This window comes from Photinus pyralis, unplaced genomic scaffold (genome assembly GCF_008802855.1).
Source record: "Photinus pyralis isolate 1611_PpyrPB1 unplaced genomic scaffold, Ppyr1.3 Ppyr1.4_LG10, whole genome shotgun sequence".
In the NCBI taxonomy this organism is placed as follows: domain Eukaryota; kingdom Metazoa; phylum Arthropoda; class Insecta; order Coleoptera; family Lampyridae; genus Photinus; species Photinus pyralis.
The window spans coordinates 17583121-17595502 of NW_022170250.1; the positions used below are offsets into that span (position 1 = coordinate 17583121).

At 38.6% G+C, this 12382-nt stretch overlaps 2 protein-coding genes across 2 annotated transcripts in view; one reads left to right on the forward strand and one right to left on the reverse strand.

Annotated features, from left to right (window-relative positions):
- LOC116161736 (anoctamin-4-like) overlaps positions 1 to 12382 on the reverse strand; it is a 319822-nt gene that overhangs the window by 140530 nt on the left and 166910 nt on the right. The gene's annotated exons all lie outside the window — the stretch shown is intronic.
- Positions 1650 to 7124, forward strand: LOC116161742 (serine/threonine-protein kinase pelle). Its single transcript, XM_031475207.1, has 5 exons — positions 1650 to 1915; positions 1960 to 2379; positions 5545 to 5855; positions 6375 to 6515; positions 6568 to 7124. Exons 1-5 carry the CDS (start codon positions 1781 to 1783, stop codon positions 7058 to 7060), a joined length of 1500 nt encoding a protein of 499 aa, XP_031331067.1. The 5' UTR covers positions 1650 to 1780; the 3' UTR covers positions 7061 to 7124.

The window sequence follows — 12382 nt, forward strand, 5'->3', positions numbered from 1 at the left end:
CACATGCACACTTTCCAAGTTTAAGCGGGATCTTGTGTAATTTTGGAGGGAATAGTCATTCGGGTGGCCATTTTTAAACGTTGCCGGGTTGACTTTATTTCCGTGTTCTTGTAGAGTGAAGTTGGCGTAGAACCTGGGGGATAAGTACTTACACTACAGGAACAAAGGGTCAGGTAAGAGCATGTACCTACATTCTGAGAAAAGGTTAAGACTACAGGAGGTGACTCATCTCTGGTGCAATAAAGACTTTTGTTAAAAGCAAAATGGAAAATTACATGGCCTTGTAGACAAATTAAATTAAAACAAGATATGTGGAAATTACGAATCGTAACTCATTTATCGCAAATAGATTCTAAACTGAAGAGCTTTGATTGGCCTAATCCCGCTCCTGCAAGATAGGTAACCCGCCCCTGGTTTCGGGGTTTCGAGCCTACAGTTGAATGTCGAAGACAATCACGAAATTAGGTGTCGTACTTCAAATGGTTACAGTTTTTACCACCCCCGTGACTGCTTCATTCGCGAAGAAAATTGTTAGTTACAAACAGCAAGACAGTGGATACATCAAACAACTCGGTAATTTCCGCATATTAAAATAAAATTATCAAAACATATGAATGTTACTTCACGGACAAGACCAAGTAATCAACATAAATTAAGCAAACATTACATCAAAAATGTAAACGATTACAAAGAAGAGGATAACGGTATTAAACATGTCATTCTGCATTGCGGTTAAACCAAGTAAATTTCAAAAACTAAGATTGAAACACACAAAAAATATAAACAAGCGGCATACAAAACACAAATACGATATAAAGAAATGCAAAAATTACTACCTGCATTAAATAACACAAAATAACAACAAACATTTATGGAGCGACGCGTTCACGACCGCCATTTAAGACAAGATGCCAAACGTAACCTACGTCGTGCTCTCCAGATGGCGCAAATCGCTTTCCCCACCTAAAAGTTGCGTGGTTGCCAATTCTTAAGAATGTGTGCATCGCCGTAAGTTGTATATACAGGGTGGAACCTCTGGCATACGCCAGAGATATATTTATGTGTGCTTGGTGTTATAGGTAGAGAGCTGTGGAGCGTCTTTAAATGCTCTGAAAAAGCTCAAAAACTCTAAAAGGTTATCCATAGCTTGCTAGTCCTTTCCAAAGCGTCTTAGGTGCTTATCTGAATTATTTTATACCCTTTCCAAAGCAGGCGATTCTAAAAATATCTAGAAAATGGGTTAAGACAGTCAAAAATGACGGAAAATCGCTCTGGAAAGACACCATCAATCATCTGGACGAAGCCTCGAAAGCCTTAAATGTCCAGCAAAGCACTTGTTTGATTTCCGAATTATATGGATCTCTTAGTAAGCAAGTAACAGAAGGTTGTCGAAAACCTGCACTGTAAGGTTTTGGAAACCGGCTTTACAAAGGCTATCCAGAGCTTCGTGCTAGTGTTTTTCTATAGAAATCTATTGCCATTCCAGGTTATTTTTTAGGTACACTCCGTAAACCCTCTCATGTCTCCTGAGGGGCGCCGAAACCGAAGAATTTTGACAAGTAGGAGTTTGTGCCATCTAGAAATATCCTAAGTTTACTTTTAACGAAGCAACGTGACAACGCCGCATCACAATTCACAAAGCGATTTGGCAACCAACGATTGACCTTTATAACCTCAAAGTTTTATTTGTCAACAGATTCTTGGAATTGGGTTTTTCCAGTTTAAAATTAAGCTGCCTGCAGCTGTGCCTGGAACAGCTACAAAACTATGAGGAAACAAAATGCCTCACCGAAGTATGTACATTTATCATTTGCCCCATTCCGAGCGAAGAGAACTGTGCAGTATCCTCGACTACAGCAACAAGTGGGAGGAACTAGGAGGTACTCACATGAAATATGACTTCTTAACGATTCAGGTAATTACCTCCCATTAACGCTCGTCATTCACGACTCTTCCCAGGGTTTGCGTAAGGAGATCTTCCGTGGCAATTCCCCGACGGAGGAGCTTCTCACCCTTTGGGGCCAACAGAATCACACAGTTCTTGAATTGTTTATACTGCTCAGTCGAATGAAGCACTACCAAGCGATGTCCGTGATAAAGATGCACGTCGACGTCACGTATCACTCGCTCATACAGGACGGCGACGATAACTTAAATTGCCTGCTGCAAGACCTCGCCTTGCGAAACGGTAAGAGCTCGCCGGCTCCGGTTGTGCACGTGCCCGAGGAGCATCTGGTGAACTTCGACGATCGCAAAGTTTTGAACGACGGGCGAATTGTCAGTAATAATCGACTTGTGCCTCAGGTTGCTAATAACGGACCGGTTAGCCGGGAGGATAACGACGAGAGGCTGTTGAAGCCCAAATCGCCGATACCTCCGGTAAGTATCTACAGTTTTCGTGTGTGCACATGTTTTTAAGGTACCGGTGGATTTTCAAATCTTTCTGGTCACTTTTCATCAATAGGAGTCTTTCGGTCTTCAAAAATGTCTAAGGCTTTACTAGGCTTTTAGAGTGTTATAGGCTTAAGGAGGGAAAAGCCTAATCCTAATAATAAAAAAATATTCCTGCTGGCCAGATAATTAAACCTACCTTAGTAAACAATGTAACGATTATTTCTGACAAATAATTATGACGCCACGCCACCATTGATAATCTGATTGAATCATATAAACTCTTTCTGGAGTCGCGCAGAGTGTTTCAAAGGTTTTTAGACGTTCGTCACAAGGTTCAAGATCTTTTCCAGAACTTCCTGGGTATGTCCTTAGGCCTCTTCCAGAGATCTCAGGAAAGGACCTTTTTCGCGAGCCATAAACGGCCAAAGGGGTCTCAAAAGCACTGATGGGATAGGTTAAGACTAGATCAAAAGTTAACAGCCCCTTGAAATTTTTTTCGAATTTGGTTTTTTGCCCATAACTTTTGATTGAGAGGTCTAAGTGAAAAAATACGAATCGTTTTGGATTCTACGCACCAACATTTATAAGAAAAAGTATTTTCCCGAGAAATTTTGGAGTGGTGCATTTTCGATCAAAAACAAGGCTATACACTTGCCTATATTTTGGGTCAAAAAAATGAATTGTCTGAAATCGACGGGGAAAAAACATTTTCTTATAGATTTCGGCCTGTAGAATCCATAATTTCAAACAGTTTGAAGATTGGGCTACTAGATCAAAAGTTACAGCCCCTTGAATTTTTTTTTTGAATTTGGTGTTTTGCCCATAACTTTTGATTGAGAGGTCGAAGCGAAAAAATACGAATCGTTTTGGATTCTACGCACCAACATTTATAAGAAAAAGTGTTTTCCCGGGAAATTTTGGAGTGGTACATTTTCGATCAAAAACAAGGCTATAACACTTGCCTATATTTTGGGTCAAAAAAATGAATTGTCTGAAATCGACGGGGAAAAAACATTTTCTTATAGATTTCGGCCTCTAGAATCCATAATTTCGAACAGTTTGAAGATTGGGCTACTAAATCAAAAGTTACAGCCCCTTGAATCTTTTTTTGAATTTGGTTTTTTGCCCATATCTTTTGATTGAGAGGTCTAAGCGAAAAAATACGAATCGTTTTGGATTCTACGCACCAACATTTATAAGAAAAAGTGTTTTCCCGGGAAATTTTGTAGTGGTGCATTTTCGATCAAAAGCAAGGCTATACACTTGCCTATATTTTAATTCGTTTCAATCGATCGCATGTGCGTGGTATATTGTTTGCTGGCCCTGATCGCCTTTCTTTATCTACAGCATTAATTTGTCAAATACATTAACTTTGTTTGTCAATCAGCTGTTAATCAAGCCCAAATTACAACCCAGGATATGAGTACTTCTCATACCCAGGGTTATGTTAGGTGTTTAAATAATCATTTGTTATATAATTCTTTGGAAGTGGTCAAGGCGTTTTTCGTGTAATTAAATTTAAGTCAATATCGAGATATCTTCGTTGTAGCGGACGCTGGACGTGCCTTGGGAAATTGATAACTTTCCATGTAAAAAGTGTTAAGAGTTTCAGTTTAATTGAGCTTGAGAAGTTCCACCCTGTATATACAACTTACGACAATGCACACATTTTTGCGAGTTGGCAACCACGCAATTTTTAGGAGGGGAAAGCGATTTGCGCCATCTGGAGACTGGAGAGCACGAACGTGGGTTACGTTTAGAATCTTGTCTTGAATGGCGTTCGTGAACGCGTTGCTCCATAAATGTTTGTTGTTATTTTGCGTTATTTAATGCAGGTAGTAATTTTTGCATTTCTTTATATTGTATTTCTGTTTTGTATGCCACATTTTATATTTTTGTGAGTTTCAATCTCTGGTTTTGAAATTGACTTGATTTAACCTTAATGCAGAATCACATATTTGATACCGTTATCCTTTTGTTTGAAATCGTTTACGTTTTTTGTATAATTCCTGCTTAATTTATGTTTATTGATGTTAATTACTATGTCTTGTCCGTGAAGTAACATTCATATAAGTTTTGATCATTTTATTTTAATATTTGGAGATTACCGATTCGTTTGATGTATGTACTGACTTGTTTGTAACTAACATTTTCTCCATGAATGAAGCAGTCACGTAAAAACTGTATCCATTTGAACTACGACACCTAATTCCGTGATTGTGTTCGACATTCAACTGTAGACTCGAAACCAGGGGCGAGTTACCTATCTTGCCGGAGCGGGATTATGCTAATCAAAACTCTTCACTTTAGAATCTATGTGCGACAAATGAGTTACGATTACAAAAGGACTTTATTGCGCCAAAGATGAGTCACATCCTGTGTATTTCACCCTTTCTTAGAATCTTGGTACCTGCTTACTTGACCCATAATTCCCAAAACTTGTTTTTAACTTATATGTTACCTCTTGAATAATCTCATTAAATCACATAAACTCTTTCTGGAGTCGCGCAGAGTATTTCAAAGGTTTTTAGGCGTTCGTCACAAGGTTCAAGATCTTTTCCAGAACTTCCTGGGTATGTCCTTAGGCCTCTTCCAAACATCTCAGGAAAGGACATTTTTCGCGGGCCATAAACGGCCAAAGGGGTCCCAAAGGACTGATGGGATAGGTTGAGAAGTATTTTTCATGGCATTGTAAACGGTTCCAGAGCAATTGTGAAGTGGACCTAGAGTTTTGAGAATGTTCTAGACCCTTTCAGAGCTTTCTGGACTTTTCTAGTTCAGGGGAAAGGCATAGAACGCTTTTGAGATTTGTCTAAAGTTTTAGAGGACCCTTTCTAAGCGCGTTTTAGAATTTAGTATGCTCTAAAAATGGCATAGAATGCTCTCGAAAGCTGTATATATAGTAGGAGTATTTCAAGAACTTAAGTGACTCTGGAAACCTCTAGAGGGCTCTGGATTGCGTTAAAACCGGTTTTTAAAACAAGGATGCATGTGTTAGACCAGTGGTTCTCAACCATATGAATTATAATTTTTTCCCTGTATTTCGCGACCCCTTCGGACACGTTCAGGAGGCCGCGACCCACCGGTTGAGAACCACTGTCTTAGACAATAGATTCAGTTTGTTGAGCGTATACTAATCGTGTGATGAAGCGCCGAGGGAGTGGCTCGAATGGACCAATGTCCGAAATGTCGTGCGTTGCCGAGTCGGCGGGGGCGATACCGCAAATACCCTACGAGGAGCTGCAGAACGCGACGAACAACTGGGAGCCGTCCGCCGTGCTGGGAAAGGGGGGATTCGGAACGGTCTTCCGTGGCACGTGGAAACGTACGCAGGTCGCCATCAAGCGCATCGAGCAGAAGGGGAACACTCCCGAATCGCATACGGAACAAATCAAGCAATCGATTACGGAATTGCACTGCCTAAATGCCTATCGTCACGATAACGTTCTACCACTATACGGGTATGTATTTGCTTCGGGTATGGCGAAACAGTCAACTAGATCGGTTAGATATTTATTCCATTGTCAATAACCGGTAAAGTGCCGTATTTTAATCAATTTGACCGTGGCTTCCAAAACAAATCAATTTAACAGATAAAAAACTACTACGCAAAATATTAACTACGCGGTAGACTACAAACGCGGCAGTCTACAACGCCAAGCTTCACTTTTACACCTTTTTGCAGTTCTGTAATCCTGATAAAACTAGTTTTGGAAAAAGCGTGTTCTATCAGGAGACTTGGAGCGATCCTTAAGTGATCATTTTATATCATTATAACAGAACACGTGAGAAGGTATCTGTCAGTACACATTACGCACCTTACATTTCTGCGATTCTGATACAGTTTTGGAAGCGGAAATTTATTTACAATCTCAAAAGCCATGATCGCTTTGGAAGCAAATCAAACAATATATGAAAAAAAGCAACGCCATATTAAAAAGGGGGTAGTGTAACGTAATCTTATTAATTATTCCTTGTAGTTACAGTATAGGCGGACCGCAACCTTGCCTAGTCTACCAGTACATGTCCGGCGGCAGCTTAGAACACAGGCTGCGCACAAAAGATCCAACCCGAATTCTTTCCTGGCCCCAGAGACTGAACGTGAGCATCGGAACGGCGAGGTAATCCGCCCGAAACCTCCCGACAGCGCGCACTTCAGCCGCGTTCTTTCAGGGGTCTCCAATTCCTGCACACGATCGGCGAGAAACCGCTAATCCACGGCGACATCAAGCCGGCCAACATTCTCCTCGACCCGTGCGACAACGCGAAGATCGGCGACTTCGGGCTGGCGCGCGAGGGTCCCCAGTCGGACTACACGCACGTCAAGGTCAGCCGAATTCACGGCACCGGCCCCTACCTGCCCGCCGACTACTTGCGCTCGAAGAAAATGTCGACCAAAGTGGACACGTACAGTTTCGGCGTCTTACTATTCGAACTGGCGACCGCGCTACACGTCTACGTCGAGCAGCGGCCGGACAAGTTCCTGCGGGACCACATCGACAATTACAAGGGGGACATTTTAGACTTGAAGGACGGACGAGCGCCGGACGGCGACAATTGCTTTCGCAGCTTCATCGAGATAGGAAAGGTGTGCGTCAACAGGCGGGCAAAGGACCGGCCCGAAATGGTAGAGGTGCTAATATCGTTAGAACAAGTGTCCTTGTGAAAGTCGGTGTTTTTGTTACTTTTTTATAAATATACGGTCGTTAATTCTACTTTGAGGATTTCAACTCCTTTTGAAATTGTTTGTGTATTCCAGATAGTCCCAGATAAAATTTCAGGTGGTGACAGGTCCCGGATGAAGTTCTAAATAAAATTCCAGATTAAGCCAGAGATGGTCAGTTCAAAGCAACTCCACTCCTTTTCAATTTGTGAAAAATATCATTCCGAAGTCTCTTACATAAAGTACGTGCAATACATTAGTCGGACCTCCTCCAGTCCAGAAGGTATCTAAGGGCCTGGATACGGTAACCGTAAAGAAAAGTTGTATTTCGAAATGGTAAGTAATTTTTAGCACTACAGCATTTACCTCTGCACGGCCGAAACAGTTAAAGACATCCAAAGAAAGCAGATCCATCAATAATGATGCTTTCCGAAAACAGGCCTTTCCATTGTCTTCCCAGTTAGAACAAGTGTCCTTGTGAAAGGATGTTTTTTTGTTACTTTTTTATAAATGTACTGAGAGGTTCCACCCTGTATATACAACTTACGACGATACATACATTTTTGAGAGTTGGCAACCATGCAATTTCTAGGTGGGGAAAAGCTGCATGCGCCACCTAGAAACCACAAACGGGGGTTACGTTTGGCATCTTGTCTTGAATGGCGGTCGTGTACGCGTCGCTCCATAAATGTTTGTTGTTATTTAATCAGGTAGTAATTTTTATATTTCTTTATATCGTATTTGTGGTTTATATGCCGCATTTTATATTTTTTGTGTGTTTGAATCTTTGTTTTTGAAATTTACTTGGTTTAACCGCGATGCAGAATCACATGTGTGATACCGTTATGCTATTGTTTGTAATTGTTTACGTTTTTGGTGTAATGGTTACTTAATTTATGTTTATTAATGTTGATACTTGGTCTTGTCCCTGAAATAACATTCATATAATTTTCATCATTTTATTTTAATATGTTTAATACCGATTCGTTTGATGTATGCACTGACTTGTTTGTTACTAACAATTTTCTTCGTGAATGAAGCAGTCACGGAGGTGGTAAAAAAACTGTAGTCAAAATTTAAGTACACCTAATTCCATGATTGTCTTCGACATCCAACTGTAGGCTCGAAACCCCGAAACCAGGGGCGGGCTACCCATCTTGCAGGGGCGAGATGCCGTCTGTGTGACCTAACAATATAAGTGATTGGTTAGAGAAAGGCAAATTAGACAATTTACCCGCCAAACCTAAATATAGAATCGTTTAAATTTAAATTACAAAATGAAAAACATACTTGTCCACTGTAATTGGTTGCAAATTGTTATATACAAAGTAATTCATATATTCAGGTACCATCTCAGTCAGTGACGAAAAATCAGATTGGTAGTAAACTTATATAATTATGATACTTACCATAAATAACTTATTTGCAAAAATTTGAGTTTTGAAAATATATTTAGTGTTCCAAACACAATTCCCACCCTGTATATTTGCACAAGAGCCATCGAGGAGGTCGTAGTAGACATTTCTAATGAAGACATTAGACGGACACTTTTTAATGGAGATTTCAAATATAGCATCCTGTTTTTAATAACTTTCAATATAACGGAGAAACACGTAGCAACGTTAGTTTTTCTTATGGGCGCCATTTTGAATTTTCACATTTTGAGATCACGTCTTTTTTTCTCTTTACAACTATATATCACACACATGGTGGTTCAGTATCATATTTTTCCTAAAAATACAATTTTTAATTTTTTGAAAAGAGTGCTTCTCTGACAATGCTGCAACCAGACAGATGGATCAAACTGTCAAACTTTTGTTTACAACAAAAGAACGTTTTGTTTTTCCAAAGCACTCTTCTCAAAAAATTAAAAATTGTTTTTTGGAAAAAATGCACGAAAAAATGTGATACTGAACCGCCATGTGCGATATATCGTTGTAAAGAGAGAAAAGACGTCATCCCAAAATGTCAAAATTCAATATGGCGCCCATAAGAAAAACTAAAGTTGCCACGTGTTTCTCCGTCATCTTGAAAGTAATTAAAAACAAGATGCCATATTTGAAATCTCCATTAAAAAGTGTCCGAATAATGTGTTAATTAGAAATGTCTACTACGATTAGTTTATCATAAAAAAATTAAAAACGAAAATCAGAAATTTTCGTTTTTTTGCGATATCTTCAAAACTATTGAAGATATTTCAAATTTCGTTTCAGATTTTTATTCAGCACGGAAATTTGCAACTTTGCCCCAATTTAACCAACTTTCTATCTCAAGATAAGCGAGATCCCCATAGTGGCACTCGAAAAATGGACACCGTGTATGCATTTACTATCTTTGTTAACTTAAACTTTTACAAAATATTTTGTTAATTAACTTTTGGACTGTATTAATCAAAATGCGAGGTTTTTCTTACGTCGTACTCTTTTTACCCTTAGCAGTTATTTTTGCGAGAGTACGACACCTTTTGGCTTTGCTTGCTTTGTTTATATTAATGTTCATCAACTAAATTTCCGGGTTTTCACAATCAATAATTACGCTCATTATTAAACAAACTTTCAAAATTTCAGTGTTTTATTTAACGTTTTTTTCCCTACTGTGCTTCAGGTCAAAGCGTTGTCTACAACTAACGTAAGGGGGCTCTGCCTTAGATGTTTGATCACGTGCCACTTTTCAAATTTAAGCGGAATCTTGTTTAGTTTTGGAGGGAATAATCATTCGGTGGCCATTTTTAAACGTTGCCTGGTTGACTTTATTGCCGTGTTCTTGTAGTGTGAAGTTAGCGTAGAACCTGGGGGTTAAGTACAGGGTGGCCAAATAAGAATGCGAGGTAGTGTATCTGGGAACCTGTCCACCGTAGAGGCTTGCGGTAAAAAAATTTATTACTAAAACGGCCACGAGAAAAACCTGGAAAATATTTTCTGAAATGGCCGCTAGGGGGCGTAACTGCAATCTGGAATCTAAAAAAGTGATTTATCTATGAATTCCGCTATATTAACCTAACAAAAAAATGTCCGGTCTTTGAAGACGACGATAATAATAATAATAATAAATGTCTTTAATAGTACCTATAGGTTACATTACATAGAAGTGTGTACAAAGGGCGAGATTCAGTAATGGAATGAAACATATGTACATACAATTTCTGCTCTTCCATCTAACCCATGTGATTCCGTTCATTAACAGAAAATACAAAGAAGAAAAAATAAAAATAAAAATAATATATCTAGCAAAAAAAAAAAACCTCAAATTAAATTGTCAAATATCATTGAGAAGAAGATTGTTCGTGCAATAACCTCGACATGGTAGCTAATCTAAATGTTTTGTAAGGCATGCTTTTGATGTCCATAGCTAGGGAATTATACCATTTGCTGATGTTGTAGGTAAAAGATCTTTCATACATAGCTGTGGCGTGCGAGGGAGGTGTAAGCAAACCTTTGTTTCTCAAATTTCTAATCTGAACCTTTTTTGTTTGACAATTTTTCCTGTATCTCTATAAATGAAGTAGTGGGGGGGTATTCAAAGGTTTCCGTAAAGAACACCCTGTATCTTCGAAACGACTGAGCCGATTTTAACAAACTCGGGTTAATTGAAAAGAGTTATTCTTCGGCTACAAATATTATAATATTTGAAGTTTTGTTAGTTTCACATATCGCCGCTTGAGGGCTTTTTTCGACATTCCGACAGAAATGGTTAATTTTCTCAAAAAAATTAAATGCGTTGGTTCGATTTTTTTTATATGAAAAAGTAGCTAAATGATGCCTAAACAAGCTCGCGAAAACCGCATCTCGATATCTTGTTCCTAACCTAAAATTTAGGCCAAAGAAAATTTTATACCCTCAAAATTTTATTTTTTTAAGATAATTTTTCCGGAATTATTTTTATTATATAATAAGTGGCCCTAAGGTAGATCGATTTAAAAAAGGAAGCTTTTAATGCCGCCGTAAATGCTGGCCATCACCATATAAAAAAAGTATATATACAGGGTGTTACACGACCGTTCGAAAAAAAAAATCGGGTTGTAGAGGGCATCAAAACAAGCACTTTTTCCAAATAAACCGAGGGTCCAACGTGTTTCGTTTGGGAGCCACCCCATTATTTATTATCTAAATAAGGTAGGGGAAAAAGTCAAATCACTTTCCGTATGATACTTTTTCACTATGATCAAAAATTTTCATAATCTTAGGTTGAAAAATAACTTCCAAAAGAACACGCTCCTTTTAAGGACAAATTTCCCCTACCTTATTTAGATAATAAACAATCGATCAGCGCTTTAAGATACCTTGGTAGGTGTTTTAATCGATACATCGAATTTTTTAATCATTTAATGACCGAATTAATTCCAAATAACAAAATATCGACTCAAACCGTTAATCTTTTGTTTTTGCGACATTGTCAACCAACACATGCGAAATTATGGCTTACTAGTAGGCTTGGGACACTTCGCGACCCGAAGGACCAACATTCAAATGAGTATAACTTTTGTTTGAAAAGTTATTTTAAAAAACTGTTTTGTTCCTTAACTCGTTTAGTATGTACACAACAAATTTCGTGGAATTATCTCTATTTTCGTTGTCCCGCCAAGAATTGCAGTGGAACTTTTTTTTTCGAATTTTCAAAAACTAATTTCAGATTCGTGATTTTCATGTTAAAAAACCCCAGATACCAAATTTCGTCGAAATCAGAATTTTTTTGCACCCTAGTTTAGGGGTGCGCCCTTTAGGGGTAGGAATTTTGAAAAAAAAATTGCAAAATCGGAAAGAGCATACCCAAAAACCTATTCAAAGACATGCCACCCGACTTTGTAACTCTTATGGTTGCTGAGAAAAAAATTAAAGAAGAAATGCAGATTTCAACACTCTTTGGGGGGTGGCTCCCAAACGAAACACGTTGGACCCTCGGTTTATTTGGAAAAAGTGCTTGTTTTGATGCCCTCTACAACCCGATTTTTTTTTTTCGAACGGTCGTGTAACACCCTGTATATAGTACATATATCTCAAGATATCGAGATGCTGTTTTCGCGAGTTTGTTTAGGCATCATTTAGCTACTTTTTCATGAAAAAAAATCGTACTAATGCATTTAATTTTTTTGAGAAAATTAACCATTTCTGTCGGCATGTCGAAAAAGGCCCTCAAGCGGTGACATGTGAAACTAACAAAACTTCAAATAGTATAATATTTGTAGCTGAAGAATAGCTCTTTTAAACTAACCCAAGTTTGTTAAAATCGGCTCAGTCGTTTCGAAGATACAGGGTGTTCTTTACGGAAACCTTTGAATACCCCCCACCACTTCATTTTTAGAGATACAGGAAAAATTGTCAAACAAAA

Coding starts and splice junctions, on each gene's coding strand:
- LOC116161742 (XM_031475207.1), top strand. CDS start 1,781: ATGCCTCACCGAAGTATGTACATTTATCATTTGCCCCATTCCGAGCGA. Junction 1,916..1,959: donor ATGACTTCTTAACGATTCAG/GTAATTACCTCC, acceptor GACTCTTCCCAG/GGTTTGCGTAAGGAGATCTT. Junction 2,380..5,544: donor CCAAATCGCCGATACCTCCG/GTAAGTATCTAC, acceptor CGTGTGATGAAG/CGCCGAGGGAGTGGCTCGAA.